This window comes from Anolis sagrei, chromosome 1 (genome assembly GCF_037176765.1).
Source record: "Anolis sagrei isolate rAnoSag1 chromosome 1, rAnoSag1.mat, whole genome shotgun sequence".
Taxonomy (NCBI): Eukaryota; Metazoa; Chordata; class Lepidosauria; order Squamata; family Dactyloidae; genus Anolis; species Anolis sagrei.
This window is the reverse complement of record NC_090021.1, coordinates 34,493,714-34,516,853: the sequence shown is the minus strand read 5'-3', so window position 1 is coordinate 34,516,853 and position 23,140 is coordinate 34,493,714. Positions and strand designations below refer to the sequence as shown.

At 40.1% G+C, this 23,140-nt stretch overlaps 1 protein-coding gene across 2 annotated transcripts in view; it reads left to right on the top strand.

The window, feature by feature from the left end:
* The window catches only part of USH2A (usherin), a 546,480-nt gene that overhangs the window by 342,547 nt on the left and 180,793 nt on the right, over positions 1-23,140 (top strand). For both annotated transcript variants that reach the window (XM_060754270.2, XM_060754269.2), the window contains exons 41-43: positions 1-585; positions 18,193-18,527; positions 21,533-21,655. The exon at positions 1-585 is cut by the window's left edge and continues 44 nt beyond it. In XM_060754270.2, coding sequence (XP_060610253.2) covers positions 1-585; positions 18,193-18,527; positions 21,533-21,655 — 1,043 coding nt within the window. The remainder of the gene's footprint in view (positions 586-18,192; positions 18,528-21,532; positions 21,656-23,140) is intronic.

Genomic DNA, 23,140 nt, shown 5'->3' with positions numbered 1-23,140 from the left:
AGAACAGCGACAATCTCCTGGCAGCATCCATCAAAGCCAAATGGCATCATCACCCACTACAACATTTACCAAAATGGACAGCTCCACACTACTGTCTCAGGCATCACATCTAAATGCATTTTACATGATTTGCATCCTTACACAAGCTATCAGTTTCAAGTAGAAGGATGCACTTCTAAAGGATGTTCTCTTTCTCCAGAGACATTGCCCATACAGACTCTCCCAGATGCCCCGGAAGGTATTTCTGCTCCAGAACTGTATTCAGATACACCAACATCTGTACAAATATCATGGCAGCGTCCTCTTCATCCAAATGGGCTGGTTGAAAACATCACAATTGAAAGAAGAGTGAAGGGAACACAACAAATATCTACGATTGCCACCTTGCCCTTCAATTACTTCAAGAACTACTTGGACCAAAGTGCTGCACTTAGTCCTTGGAAGAGATATGAATACAGAATCTTGATAAATACCTTTGAAGGAGGCATCAATAGTAGTGACTGGGCAGAAGTTATCACCAGACCCTCAAGACCTGCAGGTATCCAGCCACCAAAGGTGCAAGTATTAGGGCCAGATACTGCACAGGTTTGTTTAAGTTTCCTTTTTATTCCTCTTTTTTGTACATTGTCACAAAAACACCAGATTGAGGTTTGGAATAGATTGAGCTGGATTCTTCTAAGATCTTAGTTCAGGTGTTCTGAAAAGATAGCTAGTGATTTAATATATTGCTATTGTATTTGTCTTTTGCTGGAAATGAGGAAAGGCGCTCACTTGCTACTACTTATGCCAAGATAAATTTATTTTCCTTAGTTACAACACACCTTGTCTTATGTGGATGAGGTATGTGATCATAGAATCATAGATTTGGAAGAGACCACATGGGCTAACTAGTCCAACCCCCTGCCATGCAGGAAAGCACAAGCAAAGTGATTTGCCACTCCATTCAGTAAAGTGTTTTGAAAAAGCCTAGGCATATATGCTTGTTTGTACATAGGGAACATAGAGATTTCATTGCACTGCATCTCTACTGAAGGAACCTGATGTACTCTTTGAATCACTTGCCATAATTTCTGAGAAATCTTGGAGTACCAGTGAGGTTCCAGAGGAAAAAAAGGACAAATATTGCCCTCTCTTCCAAAAAGGCAAACATGAATATACAAGAAACTACAAGTGTGACTTCAATACCAGGCAAAAATATTAGAATGGATTGTACAGGAATCTGGCTGCAGTGCAGTGATCAATAAGGGTTTACATGGGTTTGTAAAAACAAATCCTGCCAAACCCATCGCATCTCTTTATTTGATCATTTTAGCAGATGGACATTTAGCATAATGCCAAGCTTTGTTAACTATATGTTTTTAAATGCATTTTAACTGTACCTTCAACTCACTTCTAACACGATAAATAAATAGTAGATGGTGGGAATACTGTGAATGTCATTTATCTAGACTGTAACAAAGCATTTCTTCTGCGTGGTACTGTGAAATCCACACCTGTGGTATTTCCCTGCGTCCACGCAGCTGATTCGGATCTTTCTTGAAAGCTTTTCCTAATTAGGGACTCCAGCCCCGCCCATCTACTCCTAATAAAGCCAGGCAGCGGGGCTTGGAGCCTTAATTCCTTTTGTCCGCGAAAGCAGCAACAACTCGGTGTTCTCTCCTAAAACAACTATTGGTTTGACTCAAGGACTCCAGTTTGACTACTCTAACAGACAGCAATTCCAACTTTTGTTCTGGGACCTTTGTTTATCCTATTTAGGCTAGTGGGAGGACAAACCCACTCCCTCCCTCTAAAAATAAAAAAATAAAATAAAAATGCCGTGTCCTCTGAGGCGCAGGCTTTTTTGCCTTTGGCAATGGGCAGTAACTTACCTTCTTTTTCTTCTGTTCCCCTCGCTCAGAAAGCAGGAGGGAAGAAGATTTTTACCAGCCTACCACCCCTTCCAGACCCAGGAACTGGTAGAGCTTGTGGCAACAAACTGCCACTGTGGCTTTGTGCCAATAACTTTGTTTTGGGTTGCAGCCACGCCTCTCAGCTGTCTCTGTTTTTTAAGGACAGCTTGCTCTCACTGCCCGTGCTTTCTCTGCCCCATTTACCCCAGCAGGCAGTGGACGCTGCAACGATCCCTGCCATGCTTTTGCCCCCCTCAGGGGAGGGGAGGCTCAAGGCAGCCACGCCACCTGTGTGAGTGATGGCTAGCCAAGGCTTGCCTCCACGCCCATGGCATATAACGCCTTGGAGGGGCCTTTGGGTTGCAACAATTCCTGCCATGTTTTTGCCCCCCTCAGGGGAGGGGAGGCTCAAGGCAGCCACGCCACCTGTGTGAGTGATGGCTAGCCAAGGCTTTGCCTCCACGCCCATGGCATATAACGCCTTGGAGGGGCCTTTGGGTTGCAACAATTCCTGCCATGTTTTTGCCCCCCTCAGGGGAGGGGAGGCTCAAGGCAGCCACGCCACCTGTGTGAGTGATGGCTAGCCAAGGCTTTGCCTCCACGCCCATGGCATATAACGCCTTGGAGGGGCCTTTGGGTTGCAACAATTCCTGCCATGCTTTTGCCCCCCTCAGGGGAGGGGAGGCTCAAGGCAGCCACGCCACCTGTGTGAGTGATGGCTGCCAAGGCTTTGGGTCTAAGCCCATGGAATATAACTCCTTGGAGGGGCCTTCGGGCTACTATCCTCCCTCTGCGTCATGCTGCCTGGGAGCTTCAGTGACTGCTCAGAATGTAAGTACTGTGTCTTTTGGACCCCATCTCCACTTGGCCCATGCCTCAACAGGTAGGTTGCTACTCTTTTGCATAGGCAAACTGCACCCTCCTTTCCTTTTCAAGGATTTGTAGTTTTTCAGGAGTTTATTAAAACTTTTTCCTAAGCTCATTCTGGTGCTTCCTTCAGCTGCAACCAGTCAATGAGTCTGATGTAGATTCTGACTCCTATGAGTAGCAGATTTCTCCTACTCTTGAGGAGGACTTTTCCATCCCAGCTTCCTTAGGGGATGTGTTACCTAATTTTTTCTCCTTGATTGCTTAGAGGATCTGCTTTTCTCAGTTGAGCAACAGCAGAACCAAGCTCCAAGTACAGTTCTCCCAGTTCTCCCAGCACTTCCATATTCGCTTAAGCTTGGAGAAAAGCAAAAGGCAACTCCTGTATCTGTGTCTGGAATTTCTAAGTTTGTAAATGCACTTTACTGCATATGCACCTCTTCAGCAGAGTGGTTAGTTAAGCCTACTAAACTGAACTTTATTGTGGTCAAAGTTGTTTAATCCACTGTGATAAGAAGATCCACCCCACTGCTAGCCTACTCACTTGCATGATTCATTACCATGCTTGTATGCCAGCCTATCAGGTGCTCTTGTGGCATAGCTCAGCACCTTATTTGGATCTTCTTCCCCTACAACATCAACAGATCCCAAGGGCTTTCTGTCAGTAGTATCTCACCTTAGCTTCTCATCACAACGCTATGGCTAAGCACAGCACCGATACAGTACTAAAGGTGTTTGCTGCTGTTGCAGCAGCCATCCACCAGCATGTGTAGATCCTCTACCCTCTCCAAAGAAGGCAGAGCAATGGCAGGATAACTGCCCATGGCAGAACATAGCCTGCTTCTAAGTTTGGCTTTTTACCACAATCTAGCCTAGATTGTGGTGGCCAGCCCCTCAGCTTAATTATCCAGGGGTGACAACAAACTAAAGGGAAGAAGTAGATCAGGGCCATTAGTTTTTTCGCATGCATTTTCTCTTCTTTCATAGCCTCCAACCCTTCAGCTCCAGTTTTTGGAGCTCCACCTCATCATTTTTAGATGCATGGCATTAGATCTCTTCTCACTCATGGGTGTTGGAGATTACAGAGCATGTTTATGCAATTGAATTTTTCAAACTGTCCCCAGTAGGGACTCTACGGGCCACTCCTCCTCCTGTGTTCTAGCAGGAGGTAATTACTTTGTTTCAAAAGGAGCAGTAGCTTCTTTACATCTTTCTATGTTTCCTTCTTTTTCCTTTTCCCCAGCTGTTTTTTGGTTTCCAATAAAGGCAGTGGGCTTTGGCCAGGTTTGGACCTTACAGGATTTTATGCATATATTGCATATTGCAAATTTCAGGTATTGTCATTACCAACCATCCTCCCTCTGTTATCCAGCAAGACATGGTTCAGTAGCATTGATTTGAAGGATGCCTTTTTTCATGTGGTATTAGACCACAAGACGGTAGATTTTTGTCACTTTTTACTAGCAGTCAGGCTTTTTCATTTCAAGTTCTTCATTCTGGTATCTCCACAGCTCCACAGGTGTTACTAGGGAGATGGCTGTATGCCGGTTCATCCCTGGGTGCACGGGGTAGTAGTTTACCCCTATATTTATGGCTGGTTGCTGGTGCACAGTCCTGTGAGTATCTACAAAGGAACATTCACTTTACTCTGTCTTGATAGCAGACGCTTGGTCTTTTTATCAACAAGGTAAAATCTCTTCTTCAGCCTATCCAAACAACCAATTCATTGGGCCTGTATTGGACTCTTGGCATGCAAGGGCCTACTTGCTAGCAGACAGGTTTCTGAATCTGCATTCATTAGCTCTTTGAGTCTGGCAGACGCCATACATCCATGCCAAGGATGTCCAGTGCTTTTTGGGACACATGGCATTCACCACAGCTGCCACTCCTTTCTCCTGTTTGCACCTTCGGCCTCTCCAGAATTGGTTTCTTCGGGCACTTCATCCCATGCAGGATGAGCCCAATGAATGTGTCATTGTCCCTCTAGCCATCCACAGGTCTCTCAACTAGTGGACTCATCACTCCAATCTCTGTGTGGGCGATGTTAGCAACCGACACTTCCCTCTCAGTGTGGTGAGCTCACCTCAAGGGTCACACCATCCATGGTCCTTAGGCGGCCATAGAGGGCATGGAGCACATCAACTATTTGGAGTTACTCGCAGTAGAAATGGCACTGCACCTTATCTCTCATTTGCTCATGGACAGTATTGTCCACCTTACTACCACCACCACGATTGTGATTTGCTTGCCCTCATCATCAGAATCTGGGACTGGTATACCATAACCATCAGTGCCATTCATCAAGAACTTTCTTGCTGGCTCCCTCAGTCAGACAGTTTATACTGACCACTAATGGTCCCTTCCTCCTTCCCAGGAACTCTTTGTCAGATGGCACACTCCTCTTCTGGACTTGTTTGCCTCTCCCGCCAACATGAAGTGCCAATTCTTTGGAGCACGTCTTGCCTCCACCAGACAGGCTGTTGGGAGATGCCTTCCTCCTGGATTGGACATCCACCCTCCTGTACATCTTTCCACTATTGCCAGTGCTGTCCAGCGTGGTCTCTCGTCTTCAAGCAGAGCAGGTAGATTGCATTCTCATCACACCATGGTGGCCCCGCCAGCCATGGTTTGTCATTCTGCTCCAACTTGCAGGCAGCTGTTACATTTAGTTGCCACTCAGGCCAGACTTGCTGGCTATGGGCAACAGCCCAGTCCCGTACTCCCCAGGTCACTCAGTTCCGGTTGACGGCGTGGCAGCTCCAGCCTCAGCCCTCTCTCAACCAGTAAAGGGCATTTTGGACCTTGCCCTGAGACCTGCCACTAAACATTGTTACATTTGTAAGTGGTGTCATTTTTGCATTTTTTCACAAAAGCAAGGGGTTCAGCCTCTGTCTGCTTCCACTTCCCTCCTCCTAGATTTTTTGATCTCTCTGTCAGATTCAGGACTCTCATTATCATTCTTGAAGGTCAATCTGGCAAATATAGATTCGTTTAGAAGCGAGCATTCTCTTCCCTCTCCTTTATCCGATCCTCTTGTAAGGAGATTTCTGCAAGGCTTTACAAATTTCTGGCCCCAAGTAGGCCTGTGCCCCCCTCTTGGAGGTTGGAGATTGTTCTTTCCGCCCTTATGAAACCACCATTTGCGCCAATGGCCACTTCTGACATGTTCCATCTATCATGGAAAACAGCATTTTTAGTGCCTATTACTTTTGCTCGTCGCGCTAGCGAGCTTATGGCTCTTGAGTCGATAGTCCTTACGTGAAATTTCATAAGGATAACGTCATGCTGGGCACAGACATTCCCTTCTTACCTAAGGCAGCATCATAGTTTCATATGTCTCAGGACATTGTCCTTCCAACCTTATTTCCAAATCCTTCCTACTCCCCTGGAGCAGTCTTTGCACCTTCTTGATGTGCGGAGGGCTCTTGCTTTTTATGTCCACCGCACAGCTCCATTACGGAAGTCCCTACGACTTTTTGTTAAGTACCGTAGGGATACTGTGGGCCTTCCTGTTTCTACCCAGAGGTGGCGGCCTGGATAGTTGCAGCTATCCGGCTAGTTTGCGAAATGGCAGGACTGGACTTACCTGTTCAGATCCATGCTCATTCCACTAGAGCATTGGCACCCTCCATGGTTTTTTTGCACAGTGTGCCTCTGCATGATATCTGTCGAGTGGCCATATGGTCAACACCGCATACTTTTGTCTCCCATTATAAATTGGATTTAGCTGCCAAGAAGGAGACGGCTTTTGGGAGAGCAGTACTTTTTTCTGCACTAGCATGACACCCGCCATCCGTGGGACTGCTCGCTAGTCTACCACAGGTGTGGATTTCACAGTACCACGCAGAAGAAAGTAAGGTTGCTTACCTGTAATCAAGTTTCTTCTAGTGGTAACTGTGAAATTCACACAACCCGCCCATCCTCCCCACATTCTGTCATGCCTTTTATCTCCGACTGTCTTTCGCGGTACGGAATTAAGGCTCCAAGCCCCGCTGCCTGGCTTTATTAGGAGTAGATGGGCGGGGCTGGAGTCCCTAATTAGGAAAAGCTTTCAAGAAAGATCCGAATCAGCTGCGTGGACGCAGGGAAATACCACAGGTGTGAATTTCACAGTTACCACTAGAAGAAACTTGATTACAGGTAAGCAACCTTACTTTCATAAGATTCCCTGTAATATTGTGATTCACAAACTGAATAAATGTGGAATAGATGGATCCATAATAGGCTAGAAACCATGCTCAAAGAGTTGTCATCAATGACTAAGCTTCGAATGAGACTGATGTTTCATTTGGGGTGTCTTGGGTTCTATCCCAGGGTCTTCAACATTTTTACCAATGACTTGGATAATGGGGTGGAAGGAATCTTTACCAAGTTTGCAGATGATGCAAAACTGAGATGGGTGGCTTATATATTGGATATACGCCCCATTTTAGCATCTCTCATTTATTGATTTCTTATTACTTGCAGTGATGTTCTTTGGTGATTATTTTTTTGTCCCAAGCCAGCATAATTTCAGCTGTTCTTTATTGACTGACAGTCTGGCAATTTGTACTTCTCTCAAGAACTGATACTTGAATAATAGCTTCAGAATCAAATTTGGGGTTTAGTTTGTCATGGGCTGTAAATATTCTTATGTTATGCCTCTTTTTCCTTTTATAAAACAAAGGTATTATTATTAACATTATTATGTTTATTATTATGTTTATTTATATCCTGCTTTTTCTCTCCACAAAAATTCAATGCGGTTTATGTTGAAAGAAATTAAGTACAATTTAAAATATGCAAACATTAAAACAGAATTCAATATCAATTGTATTTTTTTAAAATGTCTCAGTCCCACCTCCATTGCAAGTTTGGTTGGTTCCCACCAACCAAGCTTGTAATGGAGGTGGGACCGAGTCTTCTCTCCTGAACACCTCAACTGATGTGAACATCCAAATAACCTGAACTTGGGATGCATAGGGCTTTAAAGGTCATAACCATCATTTTGAATTGTGCCCCAAAAAACTGGCAGCCAGTGGAGCCACAGTTACATTCATTGGAACTTTATCAATAACAGCATCCAAGTCTGAACAGATCTGAGTGACTTTGCAATCTGAGTGAAAGTGCCATGCAAGTTCTTCACAGTGTGCTACAAATGATCAGTATTTTCTCCTTGAGGACCAGTATGTAACAGCCTTCTGACAACCTAAAACAGCTCCGATGGGTGGTTCTTTGCAGATGCAATGGTGGCAGCATAAACAATTTCTCTGTTGCCTCCATTGCTGTAGAGTAGGCTTTCACATATGCTCTAGACCGGATTGGGTCAGACTCACTTTGAGTTTTCTGTCAATGTCACTCTAGTCTCCATCTCATTTGCTTCATAACTACCAACTCCTTGGAAAACCAAGGAGCTGGTTTGGCTCTCTTCTGTGAGAAAGGATGCTCAGGAGCAATTGTGTCCACAACCCTGGCCATTTCCCCATTCTAGAGGTCAGTCAGAGCTTCAACAGAATCACCTGGTGAGGTGATAAGACCCATCATGAATCTATCCAGATACATACGTAAGCCTCCTGAGGCAAACTATCTTAATTGATCTTCTATCTTAGAAGTTTGAAGTGCCCATGTATCTAAACCCGACCAGGTGGTGATCAGTCGAATTCCTCCACACCACCATCAGCATCATCCCAACTTGCACAGAAAACAAGATCCAAGATGTGCCCAGCAGCATGAACAAAACCAGACACCATTTGTGACAGACTCGTGGTTGTCATGGAGGTCACGAAGTCCTGAGCCATTCCCTACAATATAGTCTCAGCATGGATGTTGAAGTCTCCCAGCACCAGTAGCTGCTGAGACTCCAACCCCGAGATCAACCCAGCTAGCTCAGGAAGGGAGCAGATGCTATAAATGAAGAAATAGACTTGGAGGCAGTCAAAATCAGGTAGGCAGATGCTATAAACGAAGAAATAGATTTGGAGGCAGTCAAGCGGAGGGACAGGCCTTTGACCTTGCCCTTGTTGCCCTTGTGCCACTCTAAAGTGGCTGGCCTACTGGTGACAACCCTGCCCCCCAAGTAGCAACCCAGCCTCTGGAGGCAAGCAAGTGTTTTTCCTGGAAATCCAAACCTTGTGTTCAGTCAAGGCCCTGATCTGTGAAGAACCAGTCATCTGCAAAAGGAGCTGAGGTCTGAGGCAGCACACAACATGCAAACTATCTCTTCCTTCCAAGCTCTTTACTGATGTTCCTTCTGACAAGTGTTTTGTTGGGAATCCAAACCATGTGTTCAAATAACAAAGGTATACAGTATAATTCTCTGCAACTGGAAGCTGGTATGAATTTATTGAACTATATTTTCAAGCTTTTCCAGGCTCCAGCTCAAAGACTTAGCCTCTGGGTCTTTTTAAATGCAGTATTTGTCTACTTTTAAGTTGAATTTAGTCATCCTTGGTCTTTGTCAAATCATAATAACTCTATCCTGGCACAGCAACCAATACGGCTGTTCCTTCATAATTTCATCTTTTTTATCTTCCAGCCACCCCAAATTCAGCCTATTCCCATTTTGTATTTTTTTTCCTGTGCTACAGTTATTTTTTTTCTCGTTTCCGTCTTGCCCTAAAGTATTTGGAATGAGAACATGGATTTATTTAATTTTAAATCCATAGCAAAACAGCAAAAAGCTACCCTTCTAGTCTTTCTTTAAGGGCTACTAGTTATGAACAATAAATGTTACATGTTTTATATAGTTGTCAAAATATCTGTTTTATTTTTAATCTCTGTGAAGCTAAAATCTATGCGTAAGTTAACAGACTCAGGAAAGAACAGTCTTAAAGGACTACCTAGGAAAATTTCAATTATTCACATCATTCATTTGGGAATGAACTCTAGAGGACAGGATAACTACCATTGTTTTGGCTTGCATACAAACTTCATTCAGGGGAAATTAGTGTAACCAAACAAGAGGGATTTTTGTAGCTTAGAAGCCTCTTTTGTGTAAATACACACATGCTTCCATGGATTCAGTTTTGTACTAGTGCCAAAAAGCATTGGTACTGTAGCTTGCTCACTAGAGCACATAACAAAAGACATTTGCATAACGCTAGAGATCATCCACAAAAAATATTGTTGCTGTTATTGGTATGGTTGTCCACATATCCCTGTGTGTGTACATGTTTTCGTAGGCACAACAGATATACATAGAAACAAGGCAAATGAAAATTATGGAACCACAGTTTGATTTAAAACTATTACAGCAGGTAAATCTTAGTAAAGTTATTGAAATGTTCTGTAATACTAAAATACTATTCAGATCTACTGAACTTTACCAGAGTCTTTATTGGTAAGTGTGATAGTTTATAACTATAGAACAGGTATGATATATAGATAGATGGTACTCAGAACAATTAAAATCATATACTAATTTATAATAAGGACGTAGGAAATTCAGTTTTCATTACAAAAGGATATATAAGTATAGTGTACGAGAGGGTATGTTTCAATATATGGATATGTCAGCGTTACTGCATTTGATTTGAACTATACTCATTTTTCACAGTAGATATGAATAGAATTAGAATTGGTGAAATTTTTCTTTTGTTGGTTTGTTTTATGAGACCCTTCCAAAATGCCGGAACCCAGACGCCTTAAAGAGCCAGACTCAGGAGTATGTCCAAAAGAATAGTTTATTGATACAAAGCAAAAGAGACTCAGAGACACTTACTTCAGTGCCTCTGGTCAAAAACTCAAAAGTAGCAGTAAATTTAGCTTCAAAAGCAAACTAAAGCAATAATCCGGATTATCCAGGAAAAAGATCCGGATTAACTCAAGTACTTGCAAAATCCCGCAAAATCACACAGCAAACAAAAGACGATCAAACAAGGAGCCGTGAAGAAAGAGCCGTGGTCCAATGCAGTCCAAAGTCGAAGAAAGCTGAGTCCAAAGTTGCAAGGTTCCAACGTCCATGAGGCAGCGTCATCGTCAAAAGCAGTCCAAAGTCAAGGAAAGGGGAAATCCATACTCACGGGAATCCAAGCCGAGTTGTAACACGAAGGTAAACAGCAACCTGCAGATCCAGGACCCAAGCCCAACATGAAAGCGGCAGCGACAAGACCCAAGGCATGAAACCAACACTTTGCCTACTACAAAGTTCTATCATTTCAGTGCCTACTTTTATCTTACAACTCATCATCCGATGATGAGCTGCCCTCCACCCTGTAATCATCACTTACAGCTGGCTTAGCTTCTTCACCTGAACTCCGACGCCTATCTTTCCAACTCCTCCACCTTTTGTCAAGACTTAGTTCTCTCCAAGAATCCCCAGTATCTCGCGATCGCCAATCCCCACCACCAGAAAACCCCGCAAACGTGTCACTAGACGTTGGTTGAGTACACACATCCCGAACCTCTTGCACCTTATTCCATCCTTATCCCCATCACTCCCAGACCCATCATTCTCTGAGAAACCCATGAAATCCTCCTCTTCTGTGGGAGCAGTAAGTATATCCCTAATCTTCTTTCTCTGTCGCTCCTCATCTGATTCCTGCTCTCGAGTAACCCTCTTAGTTCCCCTATTCCCATCCACTGTAACTCCTTCCTTCTTGTCACTCATTTCACTCTCAGAAAACCCTTCAAAGGAATTCTCATCCGTGGGTGACATAAGTATCTCTCGGATCCTCTTCCTCTGTTGCTCCTCATCATTATTTTTAAATTTTAACTATTACATCTGGCCCAGTCATAGGTTTTTTAACCATTGTTGCGTTATTGTTGATGTTTACTGCTTATTTTCTGTTTATGAGTTTTATTTTATTTTTTATTGTTTTGTATTATTGTTGTTGTTTTTACTGATGTATTGTGGGCTCGGCCTCATGTAAGCCGCATGTAAGTCCCTTGGGGAGATGGTAGCGGGGTACAAATAAAGTATTATTATTATTATTATTATTATTATTATTATTAAAACTGGCTATGGAAGAGGGTCTCCCAGTGTGTTTGACCATAGTGTTCCTGGCAGGTAGATGGGATGTTTGATTAATGCAGGAGTCAGGAAGGGAAATGAGGAATGTCACTGCCATCCAGAGCAACCTAGGTGTTGGTTCAGTAGGAGACAAAAGAACATTACTTCTTTGTTCCTACAGTCAAGCTATTTTGCTTAGTGACCCCCCCCCCCCCCCCCCAAATTCCTTTGGTAGCAGTTTTGAGATTAAGGGTTAAAATCTTTACCAAAAATAAGCAGATTTCATTCCTTTCTTAAAAAATCATGGATTTGGATGTGGGAAAAAAAATCAACAAATAATGACATTATGGAGAAACACAAAAAGACATTGGTAATTTGTACTAGCTTCCTTCCACCTCTGGGGAAAGCTCTTAATATTTTAGGGCTGTTTAATATCTGTGCTAGGGATGAAAACAAATAGGAAATATTTTGTATATTTAAAAGAAAAGTCCTTAGGTTGAACTAAAGTGAGAGGATTATCCATTTATCAGGCAAGGGACACATGCCGATACAAGTTTTTGATTGTTAACACAAACAATTGTCTAAACATTGAGGACAAATATTTACCACAATAAGAAAAAGCAAAAATTATTATAACATCTGATGCTGTCAACTTTATTCCTAACCCACCTTTTCCTCAAACTAAGATTTGCAACCATCCTACAAGTTAAAATGAGTACAGTATAGCTAAAAACATATATACAGTCAGCAGAATTAATTTGCTAATAACATGATGTAGTTGTTTGACTGTTGGATTACAACTCTAAAAAACAGAGAAGCAAACAAATAGCTATGACACAGTACAGTGTGTGTCTATGTCCCTGTATGTTTATTGCATTTGATCTGCATATTTCCAGTTTTCTGGGTTTTGTTCAGAACTTCCAATGTGACTCATTGACTGTTCCATCTTGTGCTTTTCCAATCATAGTGTGTCCTGGGGGGAAGTGATTACATAATGGAATCAATCCCTGTACCAGATTGTCTTTACGTTTTTTGGAAACCTCAAAAAAATCCCTCTGCAATCCTGTTGTGTTTCTTATTGCTGTTTTTAGAAGAAAGAGCAAGATGCCTTTGACTGAAAGAGAAATAATCTTGGGATCATTCTTGGATAATTCCCTGGTCCAGCAGAATGGTTAACTTTGTACTTTTATCCCCTCAAATACTATTTTGCTTAAATTGAAAGGTTTGGGCTATGTCAAAAAGAAATGCTTCCCAAGGTTATAGCTATTCAGTGCAGGGGAAATGGCTAATTTCTATCCCTTTAAATTTTGTGGTGGAGAAAATAAGGTGCTTTGATCTTTCAGTGACGGCTTCCTAAATCATTATAGTGAATTGGTTAATCTCTCCCAGTAGCTGCCTATTCTAGCTTCCTCTTGGGCACTTTCTTTCTTAGTCTTAATGCTGAGCTTCAATTCAATGGATAAACTACTGCTTTCAACACAAAATAGTTCTGTACACTCACTCTCATACCTTGCTAACTTCTCACCTTAAAAGGTCATTTCAGCTTTTTTGAAAATGGAAACAAAGCAAGTGTAACTAAAATCTGCAACCCATATTTTTTAATGTCTTGATTCATTGTAATCTGTTTTACTTTTACATGCCAGTTGTCTCTTATGCAACCTACACAGGTTAATAGGTTAAAACTGTCCCATGCATGGATACGGAAAGTATTAGACTAGGATCAAAAGAACCCCCCAACAAGATCTATGTTTGGCTTGTGTTTATTTACAAAGCAGCAGAGACTACGTTATTTCTTTTAAAGGTTATTAGGAAATGAAAGAAGATTAAAAAGCAATTCTGGTATGGCATAGCTGTTTGTTCACAGGGAAAAGATTTTTTTTTTTAAAAAATCCATAACATATACCTAAGCCCTTGAACATACTTTAAAGTAGCTTTTTGGTTCCAGGCCAGTGGTGCCAAGGTGAGAGGAAAGGCATAACCAGTTGTTGCCACTTAGCTTGAAAGCAAATGGGAACTGTAGGAGGAAGCATGGCCCCTAAAACCCACAGATATGTTTCTTCTCTCAGAATGAACTTTATTTCATGTTGCTGTCTGCTAAGTTCCTGAAACCTTGATCATTCTTCTAGAAAAGTGTACCATCCCAGCATGTAGGAGCAGGATGGAAACAAAAAGCAAAGATTCTCCTGTTTGTGTGCCTTCCAACAGTGCTTACGGTCTGTTGAATCAAAAACTCTCTGAATTATATATAATAAAATTGAGTTTTTAATTTAATTTTATTTATTTTTGGTAGCAGTTTTGCATGCCCAGTCAATTTCCTTTTCCTGTCTTGTTTAGTAGAGAAGGCAGAATTCTCCAAGCTATGATGGAATAGTCGCCTGTGCCAATTCTGTAACAAGTTCTTTTGGCTTGTGAGCTCTTGCTCTTTGATAGACATGAAACAGCTACCTGATCGGATCCTGGACAGCTGCCCTAGAAATGTAGAATGGCTGCAAGATGCTCAAGTAGCATGATTAATTAAGCTTTATTTTAAATTACTCCTGTAGGGGTTGACTAAAGCAGGTGGCTTAATAGAAGATGGTGTTTAAGAAAGAGTACTTTCATACATCATAAAAATAGCTTCTGTGATATGTGCTGGAAAAATAGGAAAGCGACACATCACACAAAGACTGTAGCCAGTCATTAACACTCCTTTTAAATGAATGGAAATTGACATCATAAGGTATTTTACAATGCTCATGGGCATAGGGGAAAACATACATTATGTTAGTGATTCTTGTTATTTACTAGCACAAGAAACTGAAGAAATATCTGAAATAAATGTCTGAAATATTGATGTGCAGTTTAAATTGGTTTCAACAAGGATGGAGCATGAGAAAGAGGTCATATCAAAGTTGTATGTAAATCTGTAATTTTTAAAGAAATAGCTTTCCAAAGAAATGGCTCTACAATTGCTGAAATGTCAAAAAACAAAACAAAAAAAACAAAAAGATGCTTGCCTCAGTTTTAAGTTCAAAAACATATGTTGGTTAAATGATTAGAGCCCACTTTTCAAAAACATGAGGTGGTAATGTGAGAAACAGGTAAAGGAGTCTAATCCCACAGTGTGTGTTTTAGGTGGGGCTAGCAAAAGTAGGCAGCAAGCATAAATTGTTGTTTGATTTTAGCCTGTAGTAGTAGAAGATGACTGTTGGAAATCTCTCTCTCTCAATTTTGTTGGATTTCTTTAAAACTGTTGTAATTGGCTATCACATTGGCTTCATTTTATAGCAGCCATATGAGTGAGAGACAATCTTCATTAAATCTGATCATTAGCAGCCATGATCAAGTCTTATTTTAATCAAACAATTCCTACTGCCTTCCACTTATCTTATTTTTCAATTAATACTTTCAATTCACTCATTGACCAAATTAGTCTTTTCTCCAGAACATCTTTTTTTTCCAGAATGTGCATTTTAAGACTTATGATAAGTTAGAAAAGACTTATGATAGGATAGAAAATATTATTTTTACTGAGAATGACAAATCAATGACAGTTACTAGTGTGGGAGTGTAATAGCTCACTTTGCTAACATTTGTTGTTTATTTGCCCAGTTGCTTTTTACTCTTCGTGACCTCATGGACCAGGCCACCCCAGAGTTCCCTGCCGGCTGTGGCCACTCTCAGCTCCTTCAAAGTCAAGCCAGTCAATCAAGGATACTACCCATCCATCTTACCCTTGAATTGCCCCTCTTCCTTTTTCCTTCCATTTTCCCCAGCATCATTGTCTTCTCCAAGCTTTCCTATCTTCTCATTAAGTGGTCAAAGTATTTCATCTTTGCTTCTAATATCCTTCCCACCAGTGAGCTGTCGGGCTTTATTTCCATATTCTCACAGTCCAAGGAACTCTCAGAATTTTCCTCCAGCACAACAGTTCAAAAGCGTCTATCTTCCTTCGCTCAGCTTTCTTTATGGTCCAGCTCTCACATCTATAGGTTGCTACAAAAAATACCATTGCTTTAACAGTGTGGATCTTTTTTGCCAGTGTGATGTCTCTACTCTTCACTATTTTATCAAGTTTTTTCATTGCTCTCCTCCCAAGAAGTAAACATCTTCTGATTTCCTGGCTGCAGTCTGCATCTGCAATAATCTTTCCTAACATAGGTAAGGCCATAGCAACTTAGTTAAATACCTATCACATTAGCACACCAGGACTTTAAAGTGGGCAGCCCCATATTTCAGCAGCCTATAGAATTCTGGAAAATGTAGTCTGGAAATGTGAGGACCTTTTCTAGCGGAGAATTCAAAAGGCCCCACCCTAAACTACATTTCCCAGAATTATGCAGGTGGCAGAAATGCAGGACTGACTGCTTTAAACCCCTGGTGTGATAATGTAGTATGTGTTTCCCGATTAAGTTTTTCTGAAAGAATACACCAAAGTGGTCCTAGAAGTTGCAATAGGTACCATCAACCAGAATAAATGTGTTGTCTATTTCAGCATAAGGTATGCTCTTACTAACCAGCACATGGCTGTTATTTTAAGATTCTGCATGCATCCCTTCAAATAACATAAAGGCATTACAGTTTTCTATGGTCCTGTTTACCTCCTCCTTTTACACTCCCCTGTGTCTCAAGAGAAATGGCCAACTGCCACCCTGAGCTCTTACATCAGTTGTGTATTTGTAATACATGGAGGGTGTAGCAGGAAGAAATATCTTTTCCTTCATGTTGTAAATTACAACATGATATTTCCTTGCCTCGATGATTTTACACTGTTTCATCAGGGAGGATGGAAATAAAGCAAATAACTAGGATGGATTCACTTTTGCCTCCTACAAGCTTTAGATTTGTTTTCATGTGGTGATTTTATCATTAACTTTCAGAGTAGAAGAAACATGAGCAGAAATGCTTAAATCTTGTGAGGATGAAATCCTTTCTATGACGATATTGCTAAGCCAGCCTCTGCTCTTGTGATTCAAGAATTTAGTGATTCAAGTGTTATATTTAAACTTGTTCCAAGTTCTCTTTATCAAAGATTTTCAGATTTTTTTAAAAAAAAAACTATGTAGTTTGGTGTCATACAAGTATCATACCAATTCTTAACATCTCAGTTTCTTTCATTTCTGGTTACCCAAGGATCTTAGACAGGCCCCTACATTGGCAGTCTTCAGAAAGAATTTGAAGACCTGGCTGTTCCGATGTGCCTTTCCCGACTAGGAAATCTCCAATACCAAGTCCCAGATGCACTTTATTAGAATTAAGACTGCCGCACTCTGCACTTGCCCTATAATCCTTACATATCACCTGCCACATCAGCACTTTTAATCTTGTACCCCTTACTCTGGCCCGGCCCAGTTTTTATCTTGTTTGATGTATTGTTTATTGCTTGTGGTTCTTGTTGTTTAATTGATGCTTTAACTGTTTTTAATTTGCTTTAAGTGTATTGTTATGTTGTGTATTGAGGCCTTGGCCTTTGTAAGCCGCATCGAGTCCTTCGGGAGATGCTAGCGGGGTACAAATAAAGTTTAATAATAATAATAATAATAATAATAATAATCCCTTCCAAACTTGGTTTCCTGTTGGTTCTAATAAGTATGTCCTTTTTAAGACTATGAATCAGTGATTCAAGAATGTTTAGTCAGCAGTACGAAGAAACAGGGTTCTATCATAAGGTAGCCTGTTTTGTTTTACACCTATTTATTTTATTTTATTTTTATTTGGTTTATAGTGCTCAGAAGAGTTGAGACAGCACTTTCACACTAACATATTGTTTATAGTTTGTACTCAGAAACTTTTGCAGTTATAACTTGCCTTTTCATCCAGGGATTATAATATTGTTTATAAACAGGTCAACGGAGCATTCTTATTTTCAGCAATTTAAAAGATTAGAACACAAACCAATGTATTCAAATTTTAAGAAAGGAGATACCACCCAAGCATTATAAATAGCTTAATTAGCAGTAAGAGAACTTTCGGACAGTGGACTGCGTTAGCTCTTCCTATTTGTGTGTGTGTGGGTGGGGGGGGGGATTCTCCTTTCGAGGGCTTTAAACAACAGTTGGAGGACTATCTCTCTGGACTCAATTTTGAAGCTGTTCCCAGACAGACCCAATCATTTTCACATCTCATCTCTTCCAAAGAATCCAATCAGAAGGCTGCTAAACTTTGTAATTTGGCATATTTCACCAGAAGTATTTTTAAAAACCACATTAAGGTATGCCTCAGTTCCAGTGAATTATATTATCTTGGTTTGATACTGGTTGTTGTATAACACATGAACTTTTCCCTCATGAGTTGGGTTTTCTCCCCCCCCCCCAATTTTTTTTATTGCCTTGTAACTTATGGGATTGTGTCTAATCTCTGTTATAACAATGTTTGTTGTTGTTTTTATTGTTGCTGTCAGTGTGGATACCTCTGTTAAACTCATAATGAAATAAGAATATTGAAATCTGTCAGGCTCAGATTTGTGCTTTTTTTCTACTTTGCAAAAGTCTTCATTTTAAGAGAAGCATCTTATTTTTTCCTCAGGTGTCCTGGCAGGTTCCTTTCATACTAAATGGAGAAATACTTAGCTATGAGATCCGCATGCCAGACCCTCGAATCAACCTTACCACGAACCTGTCATCTCCAATGAGCCACATAGTAACCAATCTGATCCCTTTCACTAACTATTCAGTCACCATAGTGGCCTGTTCCAGAGGCGGTGATTACTTTGGAGGATGCACAGAGAGCCTACCTACACACGTGAATACCCATCCAACTCTTCCTCAAAGTGTTGGCCCATTGTCTCTAACCCCAATTAGTGAGTCTTTTATTGCTGCTTCATGGCAACCACCATCTAGACCCAATGGTCCCAACATAAGGTAAAACCAATGGTTAACAAAAACAGGATAATCAAACTATAGTCTTTTCTCTCTGTCCACCCCTTCCATCTGTCTGTCTGTCTGTCTGGGAATTTGTTTTTTACTTGTAGTCCTTGAGCTGCCTACATTTTCTTGAAATGCCGACAAGAATTCCTGCAATACAGTAGCAAAGAAATATAGCTTGTTAACAGAGCAGGTGGGGAATGTTGGGGACTGTTATTAACGCTGCCATGGTGGAATTCAAAGATATGTTTTCAGGTTTTGGTAGGCCCAGATGGGTGATACAGAGCTGTAAAATTCTTCCCAATGTATTCTCTGTTGGGTTATGCAACTGCTAAAGCAGTGTAGTACTAGGACTAGTTGACAGGAGGCAGGCAGTTTGAGGATTGCTTTACTAAAAATATAGATTTGTCTTCTCTGAAAGATTCCTTTTTCTGGCAATCTGTGGATGCTGAAACAATACCATGGAATGTGTCTTATCTGATACCATTGCTTCTACAAAGGTTCTTCTACTTGCCCAGAAACAAAGGGCCAATCTAGCAACATTTCACTACATTGAAACTTTTGAAATTTCATTTTTTTACTTGGCACTAGCCCATATTATAACAGAGCAAAAAAGAATGCTGATAGAAAATTCAAGTCTTGAGCAATATTGAACTCAGATTTTGTATGTTGCCAATATATAAAATTCCTAAGGAATCAGAGTTTTGGTATTCTTCCCAGTGGTTGTTGTAAAGCACTACAGTCCACAAAGCAGATGCTCTACAAAGCTGTCACTCCAGTGTAGCATCTGGAATAATCTTTTAAATACCAAATGCCTCTATCTTCAATGGCCTTTCCCAACCTGGTATTGACCAAACATTTTTGACTAACCAGCACAGCCAGTTGTCAGTTTGGATTTACAGCCCAAGTACATCTAGAGGTTGCCAAATTCAGAAAAGCTTGTGTCAGAAGAAAATGAAAAGATGTATATGTTATGTTAGGTTCTTGTGTTGTCTTACTATATGATTGTGGCTAATTATGATATGTGTAATACAAAATAAGGCCATTTGAAGAAAGGTGCCTATACTTTGGTATATTTCCAGGACGATTCTCTTACTGCTGAGAAAAAGAAATACAAAAAAATTTATTTCTTCATGGCATGCCATGCTGCTTCCAGCCAGAACAAGCACTCAGGCAGTTGCTCAGTACAGTGTGTTGGAGAGAGGAATGGATAGGACAACTGCTCCCAGTGGAAGTTATTTGCACACAGTCACTTGGCAATGCTTTAAAAAGATTATGATATTTCTCATGGCCTCTACATCAAAATACAGGGAGGCCAACCAGAACTAAATCATTCTAGATTTTTGTTATTTATTTATTATTTTGGGAAGAGTAGTGGTTCTGTTGACATTGATAATCTAATAACATTGAACCAATTCTTATGAGGTGAAGACAGCAGGATAGTTATGGGGACTTTAACTTTACAATTTGGTACCTTCAGCTGCTCTCTTATAGTTTGGAAGTGGGGAAATCTATACAGAGAAAAATGAAAAAGAGCATAATTTCCTATGTGCAATTCTCAAATGTAAGCAAACCAGGCTACCTAAATCTGTATTTCTCTGGTACAGTTGATTTCAGTCAGTATATTACTGCCTAATAGACTGAAAGTAGCCTTCGTCAATGTCATAATCCATACATCATGTATTCATGGCCAATCCTAAATAACCTGATCTGAGCATGTATGTTGCAATGCAGCAATTTTCACTCATTGTTTGTTTACAATGTCCATCACTTATGCAATGTGTCACATCTTTTGGTTCATTTGACATTGCCAGTGTGAATGTGAGTACTGATTAAATGCTGCATGCACTACTCACAGTATGATCCTTTCTTAGTGATGTATTAATGAAATACAATGAAATGTCAAATTAGATATGATGTGATTGTACATATTGTTGCATCATGATAATTTCTATAATTTTCCTAAAGGAAATAGGTATATTGATAAATGACAAAGAACAATATTGTTGTGTAATTATATGCAAAATCATATCCACATTTGTTGCAGTGTTTCATTAGTGCCCATGTGTGAATTCCTAATGCCGATTAAGGGGAAAATGCAAACAGATCATTCCCTCGTTTGGAATACCTGTAGACATTAAATTTGGCCAATGTAGATGGATAAGATTTTGTGTGGTGTGTTTTTGATACAAACAAATGTGAATGTATGGGAAATTTAAAATGACAAATTCATCAATTTTTCTGTTCCATTTCCATTTTCTGTTCTATTTTCTTTCTAATACAAGTGGCATATTTTTTATTATTCAAAAGTTAATACCAGTTTTTCTGTTAAAAAGTACTTCTTATGTTTACATGGCAGGCATCAGCAAGCTTAGGTTCCAGTTAAATTGAAACTGATTTAAATGTGCACTGTGGTGCATTTTCTACTATGAATACAACTGGAAAGAGTCTCTTAACTTTTGCTTCCTTGGCTTTATGCTTTCTTTTCCAAAATAATGCAGTATCACCCTGTATCCACAAGGGGTATATTCTGAAACCACCACCACCCCATGGGGACCCGAAATAGTGGATCATAGCAAATTCTATATTTTTAATATACTTAGTCTGGAAGCATACACTGAGGGACCTAGAGAGGACCACAAACACTTCTTGATGGGGATATATTTTTAGAGTGTGGATGACTGAAAATTGGGGGTCATACTGTGTGTCTGCTTCAACTTTGAAAACCTATTCAAAAAGTTTGTGAAAATGTTTAAGGTATCAAGCCATTAAATATTTTCAGGTGTTTTCTTCCTAATAAAAGAAGTGTTGCAAAATATATTGTCATCTGTTTTGAAACTAATTAGAGAAGTTACAGAAAATGTCAAATCCTGAAACATTTTTTTTAAAAAAACTTTACAGCTGTAAAAACAAAATAATGTGTGACTTTTAAAAACAACCTGGCTTTTTTGTAATAACATTAGTTGAGATAATCCCAGCATTCTGCTTGTTTTTTGTGTTAGATATGAGCTCCTGAGACGTAAAATCCAGCAGCCACTTGCATCAAATCCCCCTGAAGATTTAAATCTCTGGCACAATATTTATTCAGGAACTCAGTGGTTTTATGAAGATAAGGGTCTTAGCAGGTGAGATTACAAAAACTATAAAAACAAATGCTGGTGTTTTGTACAGCCCTGCTTAATAGTTCAAAGTGTTTCTTGTGTCTCTGTGTTGCAAACATGTTAATTATGTAATGAAATATTTTCTGTCATCTCCTTTGGCATTAGCCCATATTAACTCACCTGGTTTGGTTTTACTGTTGTCATTTTGTTGGTTCTACATCTTGCATGTGCTTTCTTTCAGTTTTAGAGAACAGGAAAGTGAGAACTGCGTACACTGTGAAGAGTAGCGAATATGATCCCGTGAACAGTTCTAAGGAGAAATCATTGTATATAAGCAGCTTGTGAAATGGCATATAGGACAAGGACATGTTAAAGTTCTTAGGAATTTATTAGTTCTTCCCACCATCTGGCTTTTTTCATAACTAAAGAGTCACTCAAATGCAGATCCTAAAGGGAGACCAGGTTTGGGCCTATTTATTTTTACTGTTATCTACTGGGGTTTGGTTTCAGAATCCACCGTGGATACCCAAATCCATGGATACCCAAGACCCATTATATAAAATACAATAAAATGATGCCCCTTATATAAAATTGCAAAATCATGGTTTGCTTTTTGGGATTTTCTTTGAACATTTTAAAGCCATGGATGGCTGAATCCATAGATATAGGATCCATGGATATGGAGAGCCAACTGTACAAGTTGAAATATCCCTATCCATTTTATTTCAGTCTTGTAGAGGAAAATGATATTGGTATTCATTTCTTTTCTCTGATGAGAGCCAAAGCTGCTTGGGGGGGGGGGGGGAGTGATGGGGGGGGGGCAGAAAATATTAAGTCTGCTACTGAGTAATTTAGCCACATTCATTTGTCTGAAATCATTTTAGTCTACACATCAGATTATGCAATATGTTTGTTATGTTGCATGAAGCTGACCCTTTTCTTTATATTACTTAAAAGTAAATATTTGGCAGCCCATAATAAATGTATTATTGCTAGATGTCCTTTATCTGGTAACAACAATAACATACACGTTGATTCAAAAGTATAGATCAAAAGATCATGGAAGGGAAATAATCAAGAGAATCTCAGTCATTACAGCCTTTACAAGCATATATCTTTTACTGGCATCATCTTGCCATTTTGTCTAATGTGTCTTTGCATACACAAAATATTCCTGACTCCTAGAAGCAAAAAGATCCCAGTGGTTGTCCTCTATCTATCTGACTTTATTTTAACTAGAGTTTATCATGTGAGTGTCCTCTGCTGTAATTAAATCAATGAGTAGTCATGTGAACTGAAAAACAACTGGAATATAAATGCTTTCCTGACCTCTAAGTCACTACTATGGTCAAACAAACTAGGAGTGTACCTTAACCTGACCAATCTAAAACCTTTATGAAAAATACCAAATAATACTGAAGTATCTTCTCATCAAGGTAAGTTAGTAGATGTAAGCCCTGCCAAAGTATGCCTTATGGTCTTTCTAGCTTTGGAATCAACTATCACTCT